General features: G+C 32.0%; 3 protein-coding genes and 1 long non-coding RNA gene across 11 annotated transcripts in view; all 4 read left to right on the top strand.

Moving 5' to 3' along the window:
• LOC124422841 overlaps positions 1 to 6100 on the top strand; it is a 7684-nt gene extending 1584 nt beyond the window's left edge. The window contains exons 2-15 of the mRNA XM_046959776.1: positions 59 to 240; positions 651 to 863; positions 960 to 1210; positions 1285 to 1431; positions 1513 to 1550; positions 1692 to 1753; positions 1980 to 2032; positions 2129 to 2333; positions 2396 to 2625; positions 3014 to 3199; positions 4812 to 5009; positions 5111 to 5375; positions 5451 to 5623; positions 5820 to 6100. Coding sequence (XP_046815732.1) covers positions 153 to 240; positions 651 to 863; positions 960 to 1210; positions 1285 to 1431; positions 1513 to 1550; positions 1692 to 1753; positions 1980 to 2032; positions 2129 to 2333; positions 2396 to 2625; positions 3014 to 3199; positions 4812 to 5009; positions 5111 to 5375; positions 5451 to 5623; positions 5820 to 5990 — 2280 coding nt within the window. The 5' untranslated portion in view covers positions 59 to 152 and the 3' untranslated portion in view covers positions 5991 to 6100. The remainder of the gene's footprint in view (positions 1 to 58; positions 241 to 650; positions 864 to 959; positions 1211 to 1284; positions 1432 to 1512; positions 1551 to 1691; positions 1754 to 1979; positions 2033 to 2128; positions 2334 to 2395; positions 2626 to 3013; positions 3200 to 4811; positions 5010 to 5110; positions 5376 to 5450; positions 5624 to 5819) is intronic.
• Positions 6101 to 6495: 395 nt separating this feature from the next.
• On the top strand, positions 6496 to 9121 carry LOC124422948 (monocarboxylate transporter 5-like). 2 transcript variants are annotated; one of them, XM_046960100.1, is made up of 5 exons: positions 6496 to 6759; positions 6931 to 7069; positions 7143 to 8069; positions 8144 to 8335; positions 8408 to 9121. In XM_046960100.1, the coding sequence occupies exons 1-5, from the start codon at positions 6640 to 6642 to the stop codon at positions 8527 to 8529; spliced, it is 1500 nt and encodes a 499-aa protein (XP_046816056.1). In that variant the 5' UTR covers positions 6496 to 6639; the 3' UTR covers positions 8530 to 9121. The 2 variants fall into 2 exon arrangements, with proteins under 2 accessions (XP_046816056.1, XP_046816057.1); XM_046960101.1 differs by having other exon boundaries at positions 6622 to 6759; positions 6858 to 7069.
• Positions 9122 to 9983: 862 nt separating this feature from the next.
• The window catches only part of LOC124422942 (serine-rich adhesin for platelets), a 46826-nt gene continuing 39516 nt past the window's right edge, over positions 9984 to 17293 (top strand). For 4 of the 7 annotated variants that reach the window (XM_046960082.1, XM_046960081.1, XM_046960080.1 and 1 more), the window contains exons 1-6: positions 9984 to 10113; positions 11586 to 11712; positions 11805 to 11934; positions 12002 to 12166; positions 12256 to 12457; positions 12553 to 12677. In XM_046960082.1, the coding sequence (XP_046816038.1) occupies positions 11600 to 11712; positions 11805 to 11934; positions 12002 to 12166; positions 12256 to 12457; positions 12553 to 12677 (735 nt within the window). In that variant the 5' untranslated portion in view covers positions 9984 to 10113; positions 11586 to 11599. Of the gene's footprint in view, positions 10114 to 10644; positions 11067 to 11101; positions 11275 to 11585; positions 11713 to 11804; positions 11935 to 12001; positions 12167 to 12255; positions 12458 to 12552; positions 12678 to 17293 lie in introns of those variants that run through there. The other 3 variants (XM_046960079.1, XM_046960077.1, XM_046960078.1) reach the window with 3 other exon arrangements.
• LOC124422959 lies at positions 12925 to 13600 on the top strand. The gene is made up of 2 exons (XR_006941949.1): positions 12925 to 13185; positions 13254 to 13600. It is a non-coding gene; the product is annotated as an uncharacterized LOC124422959 (long non-coding RNA).

Here is a 17293-nt window from a genome sequence, read left to right as displayed (position 1 = left end):
GCATTACTTATATATCTAATTACCAATGAGCACTTTTCTTCCCTCTTTTTCCAACTAGTTTTGTATATCCTATTGGAAGACTTATAAGGTGCCTCATGTTGTCAGCCGACAGTCTATGAGATTAGTATATTCTCGAAGGGAAGACAGACAAGATGGAACGATGGGTTGGAAAAGTAGCTGCCGTTACTGGTGCGAGTGCAGGAATCGGTGCAGCTATTGTTCGACAATTGGTTACTAACGGTAAAGAAAAACAAGTAAATAAAATTATTCCTCTATTTGCATATAAATAATATGATTTAATAAGATTGTTAGACTATATAGATATTTGATTATCCGTAAAAAATGCGTGCTGATTGTTTTCCCTCTTCAATGAAACAAAAAATAGATATGAATCATTAAATAGAAAAAAAAAATTGAAAAAGAAAAAAACAAAATTTATAAATGCTTTGTTTCAATATATGCACATAATTAATATTATTTATACATATACATATAGTAACATGTTTATAGATATACTAACATACGCGCGCGCGTGTATGTACGAACGGAGAAGCAGTATTAACTTTTCAGATAATCTAATACTTTTTATGTACAAGAGAGAAGAAATAAAAAAGAAAATAAAAAGGAAACAAATAAAATGTATTTTGTAGGTATGACAGTAGCTGGATTAGCTCGTAGAACAGACAAAATCGAGGAACTTTCTAATAGTTTAGAAGGGGCACCAGGGAAACTTCATGCAATTGAATGCGATGTGACCAAAGAAGAGAGTACAACAGCTGCGTTCTCTTGGATTGAAGAAAATCTTGGATCTCTCGATTTGATGATCAATAATGCTGGTATCGCTAAGGAGTCCTCGATAACGGGTAAGTCTTGATATTTTAATGACCGATCTACGAATAAAAATGTATTTTAAATATATCTCTCCGAGATATTAATATTACAGATAATTAATATTACAGAAGGATCACTTGAAGATTGGCGAGTCGTTTTCGATGTGAACGTCTTAGGAGTTTGTTTGACTATGCGAGAAGCGACACGATTAATGCGTAAGAAAGGCGAAGATGGTCTGATCATTAATATAGGTAGCTTGGCTGGAGAAAGGGTACCTGCTGTACCTGGTTTCGGTGTTTATCCATCCTCGAAACGTGCGTTAACTGCACTTGCACAGACACTACGCAATGAATTGAATGGGACTAAAATACGTGTCACGGTAAAATTAATAAATAAATCGTAACAAATGTACTTAGAATCAATTTATCGATTTATCATGTTCATTATTGTTAGAATATTAGTCCTGGTCTCGTGGCAACCGAATTGATGGCATCTTATAGTGCCTTCTCCGAAGAAGTTCTAGCTACTATGCCATCGTTGAAAGGTCGAGATATAGCAGATGCTGTGTCCTACGTTCTATCTACTCCATCTAACGTCGTTGTAAGATTAATACGCTTCTTTTTAAATAGTATTCTTACATGATAATATAAGATATAATGAAATATAATGAATTTTATATAGATTCAAGACATCGTTCTACGACCAATGGGCGAAACTTGGTGATTTTCTTTTCTAAGATTTGTTCGATAGTTCGATAGTACGCTGAATAGTACGTGGCTTCTGTTTCGATTTTTTATAATGGTTAGACATATATTCACGTACTATAAACAAATGTCTAATTCTATATCGTATTGCTAAAGGATTCGGTACGTCGCTATTATATTTACCCAATGCGATCACTGTGATTCGAATAAAATAAAATGTAATAGTAGAGCAAGTAGCGAATAATAAAAGATTTTTCTTTGATGACATGAAAATAATAATAATTTTACATGACATACATTGGTTATGCTTGAAACATTTTCACAAAACCTTTCACTCGTAAGCCTTCCCTTATTCGTTGAGACTGGCTCGAATATTTCTAAAACAAGCTTAGAATTCAAATAATACGACAATGGAAACCTTTAAACTGTATTATATACATAAAGCTTTTAATCCGCCAAAAGAACGTTTTACTCATCTACGCAAAGAAACTTTGAGAGTGAGTAAAATTTGTCATGATTTCGTAATTATCTTCAATGTCAAATCGTTATTATTTTTCTTATTTTTTAATTTTTTTCACTCTTTTTTTTTTTAGTTAAAATATATTTGGTCCTATGAAAAAATTCCAACTAGATGTCATATTCAGCAAGAACTTAATACGTTATATAAAGAAGCCTTCAATTATGTTAAAAATAATGAAAACCTATCGGAAGCTTCTAAATTGATTACAAAAATGTTGAAACACGATCCTAGATCTCATAAGATCTATGCTTTGAGAGGGACTATTTTCAAACTTCAAGGTATGAGTATTAATCGAAAAAAAGAAATGTTAAAAAAAATATTCAAAGTTCGGCATTTTAAGGAAAATGGACTAAAGCGATCAATAATTATGAGATCGCACGATTAATGTTTAAATTGGCGAACATGCCGAGTTATGAAGAAGTCGATATTCATTATATCAAATCGTTGATTAAATGCTATGAAGCCAGAGGAGATTGTTATTATGATCATGAATTATTTTTACAAGCGGCTAGTGATTACGAACGTATCATAGCATTGAAGCCTTCTGATACATCGATCATCGATGTAGAAGTAACTAACATACTCTTGTAGCTAATTTATTTTCGTGTTTACATTATCAACCCCTTGACATACAAATAAAAAAAAAGAAAAAAAAGAGAAAAAAGAGAGCATAAATAGAGCATCTTGAATATTTTAAACAAAACAAAATGGACACAAGAGTGAAATAATTGAATAATTTAATAATGTACTGTACGGCATCCACCGAAGACCGTTCCTGACGGTCAAAGTCATTGACGTCTTCTCGTAGACGTCAAAGTCTACAATGACACATGAAATGAGTGACGTCTTCCAGACGTCATTGTATGTCAAGGGGTTAAAAGATAATTTGTTACAAAATAACGATTTTTTTTTTTTATATAAGAATAAGCTTTTGAAAACGATGGAAAATTTAAATAAGTATGAAGCATTTTGCTTGTACTGGTACGAATTCATGAAAAATTCAAATGCGATGAGACTCTCTGATCTTTTAACAATCCACGCAAAATATAAATTTTTCTTAAGAGACATCGAATTGACACGTGAATTTCTTCTAGAAGCTCTCATTTTAAATGAAAATAATAAGGAAGCTCAAAAACTTCTACAGGTATTCCTTAGTTACTAGAAAAATAAATTAAATCCTTTATAATCTAATTTTGTTAATATTTATATAAAAAACGATATAATTAAACAATTATAGTATTATTTATATTAACATATTACTATACGAAGTATAACGTATATATTTAAAAAAAACAAAAGTATTAAAACTATAGATATGAAGAAAAAATTAATTTTCTGACGATAAAATGAAATCAAACTCAAAGAAAAAAAAATATACAGATACGAACGTATTTTTACGAACATGATTTTTTTACTAATTATATATTTTATGAAAATACATTGTGTAATTTAAAAATTACATAGCATTAGAGAGAGTTAATATAAATTTCAATAAATAATTATTAATTTGTACTATATATCACAGAAGATATACGAACTTGGCCATACAATGGCAATACATGCAATAGTGTGGTGCATGCATCGTTGTTATGACAAAGCTTTATACACGATTCAAAAAGTCAGTAATTACGATCCATTCAATCTTGAATATATTTTATTGAAAGTGATTATATTACGATTGTCCGGGCGATTTAAGGAAGCTTTAGCGTGTTTAGGAAAAATAAAGAATATACTGGAAAAAAAGATCGATTCGCCGCTTGAAATTATAGATTCGCTGATTGTTCCTTTGCTTACTATGACAGATATAAAGAAACAAATAAGAAAACAATTTTTATTGATACGGTAATGAAAATATCATAAAGTACAAAGAATACAAGAAGTAAGGATTATTTTAATAAATTATTTCAGATATAACGACGCGGTACAGAATAAAGTCAAAGAAAGAAGAACGAAAAGTGCACGAAATTAAAAAAGAAACAAGGGAAAACAAGAAATAACAGGAAAAATATAAAAGTAAACTTGAAGAACATAAAAATTTATTAATAAATTATCTACAATCCGTTGTTTTATCATATGGCTTTAAGCTTTTAAATTTTTGATAATACGTGATATGAAATACTACACTGATGTATGATATATATTTCATATTTTTAATAACAATCATTTTCGGATGATAAAATTTAATATAAAATGTTTTCGTGACCTTTTATCGGGTGTTAACAATTGCGGAAAGAAATTATCATTTACTCTTTTGATTCACAACTTAACTCTCCCCAATACTTTCATCGAATACTTCATCATTTTTAACATAAATGTTTAAGAAATCGTAAATTGCTTTAACTATCAAAAATTTTGCTTGTATTCTTTCCGAATAATGATATATATATGTATATATATAGATCATCATTCGAAGAGAATTTATATATATATATACATACATATATGTACATATATATATACATATAAAGATATACATACATATACAAAATTATATTTTCGTTATGATTGAAAGTGCTGTCATTGGGATATATTTCTAAAAACAAAACGGTATCAGTCTCGTGCAAAACATAGTGTAAGATTCTTAACAAACTGCATCACACAAAAACGAGAATACAACATCTACCGGAATGTGATTGCGACGACCTTCTTAATCTTGGGCCACATTTTAAGACAATATAAAAGATGCGAAGCTTCAAGAAAATTCAGTTTTTTACTTCAGTTTTCTTACCGTGAACGTATAACTTCGTAACATTTAAACGAGGAATCATCATTTCTCAATAAGAACCCAAGTAACAGAAAATATATTAATTTTATTAAAAATGGAGTGGAGTGGTTTAGACAAAGTAGCTGTCGTAACTGGTGCCAGTTCTGGTATTGGTAAAGCCATTGTTGAATTACTTGTCTTAAAAGGTTTGAAAGTCATTGGGCTCGTTCGTCAAATAGATGAACTCAACGTAAGTTTAATTTGTTTAAAAACGAATTAAAGAATTTGATTTCTTTTTTGTTTTTTCTTTTTTTCTTCTTTCGAACAAGACATTAACAACTTTATTTGTAGGCACTCGCCGAAGAATTGAAATCGAAGCCAGGCAAATTATTACCTCTTCAATGCGATCTAACGAATCAAGATGAAGTCATCAAAACGATAGAATGGATTGAAAAAAACGTAGGTTTTGCTAACATATTGGTAAATAACGCAGCATTGAATCTTGGCACAGGTTTTTTTACTGGTGAAGTAGAAGATTGGAAGAAAATATTTGATCTTAATATTCTTGGTCTTACATGCATTACAAAAGAGATTTTAAAGTTGATGAAAAAGAAAGGTAAGAGAGTATTGAACAATTTCATAATGAATAACTCAAAATTACGAGTTAATTTTATTAGTTTATGGATTTTAGGTATCGACAATGGTTGTATCGTAAACGTAAACGACACATTTGGATTGAAAATTCCAATGAATCCTGAACGTCCAGCTTCTCCTGCTTATATATGTAGTAAATTTGCGCTTACAGCGTTGACAGAGTGTCTTCGTTTAGAATTGGCACAGCTCGAGTCTAACATCAAAGTCATTGTAAATATATCGATGTTTAATTCATTAAATATATATATTTATTGTGTAAATATGTATATATATATATATATATATATATATATATATATATATATGTATTATGTGTATATATATGAAAATACATTAAAAATATTTTTTTAATCGGATTTATATGAAATTTATTTTATATAATTGATATTGAGTCCTTCTGTTGCAGTCTATTTGTCCAGGATTAGTTGAAACCAAAATGACTCAACAATGGTTAAAGGAAAATCCACGTTTGGCTTTGCAACCCAAAGACGTTGCTGATGCTATTCTTTTCACATTGCAAACACCAGAAAATGTTCTCGTGAAGGATCTTATTATTACACCTCTTCGCGAAATTTAAACTCTACAAATTTCTGTGCTGGAAAAATGTAGTAAAAATAAATAAAAAAGGAATACGACAATAGAGTAGGTTTATAAAAACGAATACCAAAATAAAAACTTTTCATTATATATTACACCATTTAAATGTTTTTCCTTAATTATCGAACTAGGATTAAAATACATGAAGCAGTTAAATATTCTAAACTTCAATTTATTTGAAATACAAACGATTGCTTAGTATAAAAAAAAACAATATCCGAAATAAATATACTATTCACTTTGATAAGCACAGACCTGAAGAGTTAATATCACGCGGGAAGTACAAATACTTCGAGAATATATGATAATATAAAAGTTCATTCTTTGTTTTTCAGTTAATATAATCTTTTCGATAGTATGAAATATTCACAAAATTTCAGAAGCAATTAACAATTATTTAAAAGTAAAATTTATTTGTATTACCTATACTAATTACTTATTAAGATTTCCACTGTTTTCTCTTATTTCTTATCTTTAGTTATCAGATCATTAACGTCTTGGTAGAGATTAGATATGATATACTTTGAATAGCTATACCTTACTTGCCTACAGAAATATAATTGTTTTTTTATATAATTTATTGAACTGTTGATACAATACCTATACAATACATTAATTGAAAAAGAAATATGTCTGTTCTTAAACATCTTTATCTCGATGATATTATCACATCTTTTCCAGAACTTGGACCAACTATACAAGATGGGGGTTATTCATGGATTATTTTAATTGGTGTATTTCTAATTCAGGTATATTAATAGTGTCATTTATTATTTGTTGTCTTTATAAATTTTCATATATAACTTTTCTAAAAGCGCATAAAATATTCTATCCTAAATTATTTAAGGGATAATTCACTGCATAACATTGTATAGAAATTAAACAAATGATCTGCAAAATGTTATATGTCACGCATACAGATGACCATACCAAGTATACTATCAGTATACGGTATTGTACTTGGATATTTGACCGAAAATAAGACAGCCGAATTTGACTTGTGGGACCAAAAGATTATTTTGACACCCATGCTCTTCATAGCATTTTGGAATTTAGCAGGTCAGTAATTTAATGATTTGTTTTTTATAATAGTCATAATCATAAAGGTTATTTTATCTAAGGTTCTTTACAGATCCATGGTCCAAAGTGATTGTGGATTTGTCTTCTGTTCCACGTATAATTGGATTGATAGGAATAGCTCTTATATCTATTGGTGTCTTAGCATCTGGATATCTTGCCACTGGTGGAGTTGGAGCATATTTAGTTAGTTTGAGTGCTGGTGCAGTTATGGGTATAGGAGCAAGTTTTGTACTAATTCAAAGTCAAGAGTGTTTGCAAAAATATTTCCGGATAAAATTATCAATAGCTCTTACTATAAGAAATATTGCAATATCATTGGGGTATATTATTGTTCCAAGTTTCACTCATTTGTTACTTATGCAAGTTCATTTGAAAATTGCTTTGTTGCTTATAACAATTATTTTCATACCAACTATTTTGGGTGTTGCCCTATTACGGCAGCCAATTTCTCCAAAACCTTCACATTATAATTTACTCTTAACAATTGAAGATGACAGTGAAATTTCCACAAAATATCTTCCCGATGTTAATATGGGAATAGAATCTACAGAAAACAATAACTTGGAAAATTCTTCTTGCAATGGAACAGAACAAATAGAAGATACCAACTCTTCATTTGCTGGAAATAATGAGATTTATACTTATGAAGATAGTGAAGAAGATATATTTGTTAATTCAATTATAAAATCAAATAACAAATGGAAAAATCGAATTCGAATCTTCTTATATTTTCGATTTTGGATAATTATACTTACATGGATCGGAATAAAATCTTTTACTTTATTCTTTTGGATATCGTTACCTTATATGTTTATCACAAGAATATCTTCTTCGCATGATTATGTTACAGTGTCAATTATCGCAGGTTTTGGTACTTTTTTACCGAATTCGATTACTTTTTTGATTTTACAAGCTGCACCACAAAATAGAAGATTAATTTTTGGTATAGCATGTTGGCTTGGGTGTTCTATTTTAATAGGTATGTTCTAAAAAATGCATGAGTTAAAATAGCACCGATCACATACAACTCGGATTAATAAATTATTTTTACAGTATTAACATATACCACAGAATATTATGTATTCATGGCTTGTGCATTGCTAGGAGGGATAAGTATTGGTGGATTGTCAGTTTGTCAAGATTTAACACTTTGTGATATCTTTGGACCTCGTTTCATACATAAATTTCATAAAGTATTTTCAACTGTAGTAGGAATCAGTTTATTATCCCTTTGTTTCGTACGTAGTAAGTAACTTTTATTTTTGGCTATAAAAAATTACAATACAGTTTTATTTTATTTTTAATTTATAATTACAGATACAATCCTGTGTTTTCATTTAGTTACATTATCGTTATTTTTAAGTGGTTGCTATTGGATTTGGTTACCAATTTTTAATATACTAAAACAACGATGTATTGCTTGTCGTAAATCAATCTAATTTATATTTAATTTGTATTTGCATAAAATTGATTTATACGTATCATTTATCTTAAAAACAATCTAATATGTCATATATTAAATCATATAGTCATATAGTTTAATGTATATGTATATATGTATATAATATATAATATATAGTAAGAGTATAGTTTAGACATAATTTCAAATATTACTAATGTTGTTAATTTTTTACACATATTTTTTAGATTAATCAAATGAATATAATTAACACAATTGTCATAAAATGCAAAGTATGTAACTTTTGTTATTACTATAGTTCTGAAGTATCAATGTCATAAGCTGTACACAAGGCATTGATCTCTGTCTTTTTTGGCATACTATCCTACAAAAACTCCAGTTATGTTTGACTCTTTACTATCTATTTTGAGACTGTTTCCATGGGTCAGCGAGATCTACTTATATCTTTCAACTCATATTTGTGCTTTAACTTTAGAAAGACTCATATTGAACAAGTATAACTTATATATCTATACATATAAAAATTCTTATATGTATTGTATAATATTTATATAATAATTATGCTGATACATTTTTTATTAGATATATGCATTATGACTGAAAGTTGTATGACTGGTTCATATTCATTATGCCTTTATTAACTATTACTAAAAATAATAATTTTTTTTCTTTTATATCATAAATAATCATATAATTTTTACATGAAGATAATAATGAATAATTTATTAATAAATCAATAATAATGTAACATGACTGTATTGATTCTATACAATAGAATTATATTCTTTGTAAACATTACAACAATCTAAGTAATAAAAATAATAATAATTAATATTAATCATTTGCAGGATCTCTTGTAAATTTACGAGAAAAATTTAAACAAAAATTAAATATTTTCATTCTTAACTATAAAACTAATTAGAGCACTTAATATATACTTTATATTATCTCTGCATCTTACAGTTAATATAATATAAAAATCAAAGTATTTAAATAATTTGTACTGCACGCACGCTGGTAGAATAAATATATTGTGTGTGTGTGTGTATGTGTGTATTTCTATGATCATACAACGTTAAAGCATCCGAAATTCAATTCCTTGCGAGCCAATGAAGTTAAGTCATCGATCTTTCATATAAAAGATCCGAAAACGCGATTGGCGGAGAGCAAATTAGTCATGCCGCTTATTGGTCACTTTGCCTCTCTGTGAACTCGCCGTGACGTTGCAGCGAAGCACGGTTTTGTATCGCGTATGGCGCAGGCGCCACTGACGCAGTGCACGTCTGTGTACACCGCTGGTGTGCACGGCGGTTCTTCGTTGGGTAAGAGAAAAAAAAGCGAAAGAAAAAGTGATATATATATATATATGTGTATATATATATATATATATATATATATATATATATATATATATATGTATAAAGGGAACAAAAAAGAAAAAGAAATAAAAATAAACTGGAGTCAGGAACTAAAAGAGTTTACACGGCTTACGGTGTATTTTTAAAGTGGTACAGCAAGATTATGTAGTGTCCGGTGTCGGTGAATAATCGGAAGTAGAAGAAAGAGAGGCGCGGGTCAGGCTTTCGTAGCGGTAAGGAGAAACGTGAGTAACTTACATGAGGGTGGGGAGTGTTAAAAAACTTTGTAAAAATCTTTCCCAATGACATTTCGCTTGGTGTTATTTGAAGGCGTATCACATTGAGTCTCGGCATAATGTTTCCTGTGCATTGCCAAAGGGGTGTGGAACCTTGTCACGTTCCAAACCTATTCGAATCGATGACGTTTTTCTTTTCTTTTCCCTCCCTATTTTCATAATCTTACCTGACGCCTTCGAGAATGTTTCAAAAAAGGTCAATCTTATTTCATAATTAGTAAAGGTAGGAAAATATAAGAGACCAGTTGCCATCGCCGGAAATGTTACCGCAGGCGTTAAACTCTCTTCTGAATTGCTGAGCAAATAATACTCTCTCCTCTCTATTTTCCTCCGGCTCTCTCTCTCTCTCTCTCTCTCTCTCTATATATATATATATATATATATATATATATATATAATATATACATATATATATATTACCCCCCCTTATCTCCTTCCGATACCACCCCACCACCATCGATGTCACTACACCAGCAAAACAATATACATACACACATACAACCATACAAAGATGACAACGACACCAAACTCTCCCCTCGCCGTTATTCTGTCTCTTTTTCATTCCTCCCGTTTATCTAGTTTTCTTTAAGGCCTATGCAAATTCGCGCGTGAGGTGTTAAAATCTTAAAGTTCCGGTTAGCAGCTACATTTGCCATTTATCATTCTTTACCATCGTTATTATACATCACTTGCTACTACGCCGACAAGTTTTCAAATACACGTTCATCGTGGCACCTGTGGAAAATGTACATGCGTGTAATGCGATACTCGACCTTACTATCATCGTTTCTTTGTCTTTTTCATGTAGAATGTGTAAGACACACGAGTCCATTAAAAAAAATGCGATACGTCATATGTATGTGAGTCTTTCGTGGCGCGATAACTACACTTTTGTGGAAAAGGTAGCGAAATGAATGCTAATATCCCTTTATTATTTTCTTACTTATATTTTTTCGCACTTATGCATCATGATTATGTTATGTGTGTGTGTGTGTGTGTGTGAGTGCGCGCATGATACTTTGAAAATGTACGTTACGAGGTTTTGTATCTTATGTAGCGAGTGACATGAATTTTAAAAAGGTTATTGAACTTTTCAGTTTTGGTTTATATGTAAGTTATTAACTACCTATTATGTTTAATTATTGCAAAATAGCTTTATATCTTTTATTTGTATAGTTGTTTATTATAACCTCTATGAGATAAGTAAACATATTTGAGAATCTTTTATTATTAAATAAATAGATGTTGTTGCACTTTAACTCCTCATTTTCATAGAACTAGTGCTTGAAATTTATAAATCTATTACATATTTAATTTCTAAGTCAAAATATTACCTCTAGGTTTTAAGATATTAGATTAAATTGGTTTACAGTTGCGATAACAAAGTGCTTGGTTTTTCATTTGTTATTTTATTTTTTCAGATCACCACAAGGCAATGAAGATGAGTTTCTCTCTATCCTCACTTCAGCCTTCTAGCAATAGTCTAGAAAGGCGGAAGCAAGTGAGCATGCCGTTAGAAAGACCTTATAACAGTCTTACCAAAAAAAGGTTTATTTTTTAATCATTATTTATATATTTATTTGGTATATGTATGTAATATTCTAAATTATAATACTTATGTTAAATATTTGTATTTTTAGAAAAGATCCAAAACAAATGCAATGTCAAAGAATGTGGACTAACAGAGAAGATAGCAAAGATGACTTTTGGGCTGCGATACGGTCCAATTATGATTATATTATGGATACTAATTTAATTGATAGTTGTAAGGTAAGGAGAATGGGATAAATCTCAGCAATATGTACTGCAAAAAAAATTGCTATATATTTTCTGATAGGAAGCTAATGGTGAATTAACTTGGGACGAGACAGACGTATCCACTCAGTCGTGGAGTTTGAAGGAAGTTAGTTGCCAATTTTCAGAGCTTTATTCGTGGTTAAGAGTCCTTCAGGAATTAGTTTATTCTAAAGAAGAAAACCTTTTGGACAAAAGCTTACGTGCGGTATGTACATTTACATTAAGATATTCCTTTTCTATCCTCGTATTTATCTTTAAATTGTAAATCTAATATAAATAATTTTGTATTTTTAGGCTCACATGGAGGAGTTGCGACGTAGGGCATACAGAAGAAAATTGTTCAATGAACAAGCAGAAAAATTAGTAGCATGCACCCCTGCATTAAAAGATGAAGTGGCGTGGCGTGTTAATCATTTAAATACAAAGTGGGAATTAGTAGAACAAATTATGGCACCTGTAGAACGGACTGTGTCCGACGAACAGGACGTATCTGCAGGTAATTGTTTACTATTTCTATGAAGAAATAATTTGAATCTTGTGTGTGCTTTGCATAATCTTAATTTTCAATTTTTTTTTTTTTTTTTTTTATAGACTTTGAACACGAAGTGCGGTGTTTAAGAAAATGGTTACGAGAAATGGAATCGCGTTTGAAGCCATTGAGTTTTCACGTAGATTGGACTTTAGCAGAATTAGAAGAAAAGGCAATGGAGCATATGGTAAGTCGTGTTAGTTTCATTATTAAAATAACTCATCGTAATAGATAATTCACATAATTAGCGAAACATTTACAAAGACGATCAATAACATATTAAATTATACGATTTTTAAATCCATTGAATTTCACGTGTTCTGTTTGTTTTGTTTTTCTTTCTTTTTTTTTTCTTTTTTCTTTTTTAATGGATTAGATAAATATTTTTTGTTTAATTAGCCAAGAATTTTATTTTTTATATACATGATGTGCGTTGAAATATTTACCTGAAGTAGATAAGAGCGTTGAAGTTCCATGTATACCGTGATAAGTACCGCCACCTCGCTTCGGAGAATTGTCATTACATCCGTTGGTAGTTATTGAGTCTGAGTCAGTAAAGATGAGCCTGATAAAGTCGTCCTTTCACTCATACGCGATCACTTCATATCGAATGTGGCTCTTAGTGTATATTATCACTTTTCAACAACTGACAGGAACGTGCAAACGTTTGATATATAATAGAGCAATAAAAACCGGTAAGCCATGAGTAGTACAAGAGATTACAGTTTCCAGTGAATAACAAATGGATAACGCTGCTTTCCAGGATATTTCTTTTCATAAGATAAATAGCTTTCCAATCGTAGTCACGAAACATGAAATGACCGAAAAAAGAAGAAGAGAAACAAAAAATAATTAAAGATTAATACGATCGAAATGGGATTACCGCAAGATCTCTCGTTGCTCGTAAACTGCAATTTAGATAAACCAGTGCGGTTTAGTATCTCGAGGCGATCGTTATATTTGAATGTTGAGAGTGAGCGAAGACTCGCCGTTAGTATTCACTTTGTTGTTGGAAAAATTTCGGAGAAAGCGTGACGAATCGAGTATTCAAACTTACATAGAATATAATGTTTTGATGTTTAGAATTAAATAAATATTCTTTTAATATGATCGTTAATATTTTTTTTAGCATAAAAGCAAACAGTAAATAATCAGAAATTCATCGATAGAATATAAATAGAATAGATTCATGAAGGCCTTTTTTTTTTTTCTTTCTTTTTGTTAAAATTTTTATCCGCAATTGTATTTTAACAAAACGGAGTTACATGAACGGAGGATACATTAGCAAATTCGTCGAACTCTATTACAAACTGTTACGTTGTATCTATAAAGGAAATACACGTCTCGCTAAACAGCGAGTAGAAACGAGTGGCAATTGCCTTTATAAGCGAGATTGGCTCTTCGGCAGATTCCTTCTGCATCCATTGTTGTCCCCTGTGAGTCACATAAGCGGCCATCTTTTGACTACCTCCGCTAAACTAACGTAACTTTCACTCTAACATAACGCACATGGAAATATATGGTTGACGTTGAGTAACGTTCACGGTCATTTTAACCGTCCTATCAGCAACTAGCTTGCTTGGACGAAAGTGTCTTTCCTATTACTCTTAAGAAATTTATAAGGGTATTTTTCCTTATTTTTCCCTGCTCTTTGTTTGTTACCCTCCTTTTCTTCATTTCTTTTTGTCTCAATTATTTCATAAATTATTTGCGTCGAGGACGATCTTGATAATAAAGGATATGATTCTCGAAGAGGATGTATTGTATGTCTTAGAGAGATATTCGGTATGCGTTACTCGAACATCGCGTAAAGTACATACATACTCTATGTAAAGTTGACGTACAACAGATACGATCTTGCCTATAATTTCCGGCTGCAATTTCTCACACTTTCCCCGTGGAAGTTTCTATCCGTAGTATATACATACATACATACGTGTATATATATATATATATATATATATATATATATATATGTATGTATACGTATCAATGATAGAACGATTATTTCTACCAAATGGCCGGTCCGCATGAATCAAGATCGTTGATTTTTCGATCTACACAATATATTTAAATATACTCCGTGATGAATGGAAAAAAAAAAAAATAAAAAAAAGAACAAAATAAAACAAAACGAAACGAAATAAAAAGAAAAAAAAGGACATTCATACAAAGCAAGTTCGCATACGGCAAGCGTTTCCTTTTCGTTCGTTGGTTGCATTTCGGGTTAGTTCGGTTCCGAGTCAGCATCGTTTCGAATTCACTCGAGAGAGACCCCTTTAGTTTATTTCTCCTTTTTTCTTTTTCCTTTTTTTTCCCCTACAATGCATAGGAACATACCAACGGAGCGAAAAAGAGTATAGTATAGGCCCCTGAGAGTGCGTGGGCACTAAATAGTAAACGTGAGGGGACTCTCTTCTGTATACGATGTACCTACATACGTATATACGTGTATATATGTATGTATACGTGTTAGTTACTCGTCCATGAGCACGCGAGCAACGACGAACAAAGTCCGTAGTTTTGTTTGAAGCCGACGTTGGCCGAAGGCGGTTCGGTTCGCGCGTGTTCGTGCTTTGAGCGAGTAGCAGCTGGCCTCTGCTGCCGGCTGCAGGTCCGTAGTCGCAGAGTGTGTTCGCTCTTCGTGGCGTCGCTGGACGAGGAAGGGACGCAAAGCACGTTTGCTTCGAGAGATTCCCGCCCCTTTCCTTATCTCTCTTTTTCTCCTCATCTTCTTTCCATCTTTCCCTGCAATCCCCCCTTCCTGCTCTTTATCCCACCACCCCCTCCTTCTTTCGTATAGAAGCAACAGGCCAGAAGAGCTAGTTCCTTTCTTTCTTTGCCGGCGATCTTCGCGTCTGGACTCGTTTCTCGGCTTCTCCTTATTCTTCCTCATCTTTTCTTTCCTAGCCGGTGCTCGTTGTTCCTAGACGTTAGTTAGTTCGATTCGATTTAATCAAACCAAGTGGTAATAGGTAGTAACGGTGGTAGATGGGTGGGTATAGTGTCCGCCATACCTCTCGCGTGATCTTTTTTATTTGATTTTTTTTTTATTTTTTTTTGGAGCTTTTTTTTTGAGGGAGAGAGATATTTTATTTTGTATTTTTATTATTATTATTATTATTATTATTTTTTTTTTTTTTCATTTTTTTTTATCATTATTATCATTACGACACAACGTGTGCTAGACCACACGACGAGGATGTGTGCTTTCACGTGCTCTATTCATCTTAAGACTCTTAAACGACCCTCCCTTCGATTCTCAACCTTCCTTTCCTCTTCTTGCCCTTGCCAATAAATCCGATGAACGTTCGACGAGTCGTCCACTCGCCACGCGGAAGAGAATCTTGATTTTCGTGATCATAATCGTCTTCCTCTCTCTTTCTTTACTTACGTGGGCGGAAAGTTTTTTACCGAAGACAAGAGGCAGAATAAGAGAGAGAGAGAGAGAGAGAGAGAGAGAGAGAGAGAGAGAGAGAGAGAGAGAGAGAGAGAGAAAGAGAGAAGCGTCGGTCTTTGGTGCGCCTGCGCGGTGAATCGGTTGAGAAGAAGACCAGCAAGTTCAGTGGGGGCTGTCTAGGAAGGAGACGCAAGTACAAGTCGAAAGAGGAACTGAAGATTATCCATCTCGATGCTGTCCGTACACTGTCCAGCAACGAATGGATAAAAAAAAAGACAAAGCGGAAAGAAGCAACCATCGTAGCTAGCATTGCTGATACTCGTGTTGCTGTTCCTATTCCTCGAGGACGCCCTTCTCTTTCCTGTTGCTAGCTCATCCTTGTTGTCGTCATCTTCGTCGTTATCATCTTTATTATCATCATCCTCAGCATCATCATCATTGTCGTCGTCGTTGTCATCTTCGTCATCGGGAATACTGTTTCAAGAAGATTGAATGCATCGACGGTTATTTTCTTTCGTGTATTCTCGCTATTACGACGAGATTCGATCTTCTCGTGGATCCTCTTTTTGCTGGAGTGGATATACGTTTCGGTAACGTAACGTCCTTATCATCCAATTTTACTTTTGAAACTTATGTTATACACAACTTACTATATCTTTTTAATTAGAAAATAGCAAAGTACTGATAATAGGTTGATGATAAAGGGTTGAATTTGTTTCGATTCTAAATTATTGATTATATCGACAAAAATATATTACATATATTTTTGTTCGTCTTTACGATTATTGATTTTTTATTGTCTATTATAAGAAATAGATATAAATCGGATCGATCGATTACCTTTCTAGCTATAGACGAAGTTAAACGAGTAACCAACCAGGATACTTTTTCTCGATCGGTAGATCGAGTTCCTTGAGTCCGTCTATTGTTTTTCCGTACTATCCAAGGTTCTCTCTCGGTAGATCGGTGGCTCAAATACATCGAGTGTATATATCGCTTGGTAGGATCGTTCAACCCAGACACCTTATGCGACCACGTGGAGAGGCACCGTTCGGATGAACGACATTCGCGGTTATCGAAGTCGGTCGTTTGAGGTCGGACGAGTTCACGCGGAATTGGCCATATTAAGAGAAAATAGATCTAGGTTTTTTCGATGAAACCTTGAAACGTTTCTTCGACCACTTGTTTTTTCCTTCTCGTTCTACTCCTTCTCCTTTTTTCTTTTTTCTCTTTCTCTTTTTCTTTTTCTTTTTTTTCTTCTTTCATTATTACGAAGTGTTTTACAATTCTTCGTAAAGCAATAGAAATGATCAAACTCTCGAAACGATCTCAAAATAAAGTAGAACATAATCACTTCGTCTATCAAGAGAATCGTTAAAAGTTTTTTATCTAGTCGAGAAAGA

This window comes from Vespa crabro, chromosome 3 (genome assembly GCF_910589235.1).
Source record: "Vespa crabro chromosome 3, iyVesCrab1.2, whole genome shotgun sequence".
In the NCBI taxonomy this organism is placed as follows: domain Eukaryota; kingdom Metazoa; phylum Arthropoda; class Insecta; order Hymenoptera; family Vespidae; genus Vespa; species Vespa crabro.
Note: the sequence above shows the minus strand (reverse complement) of the source record. Positions and strands in the feature narration are given on the sequence as shown.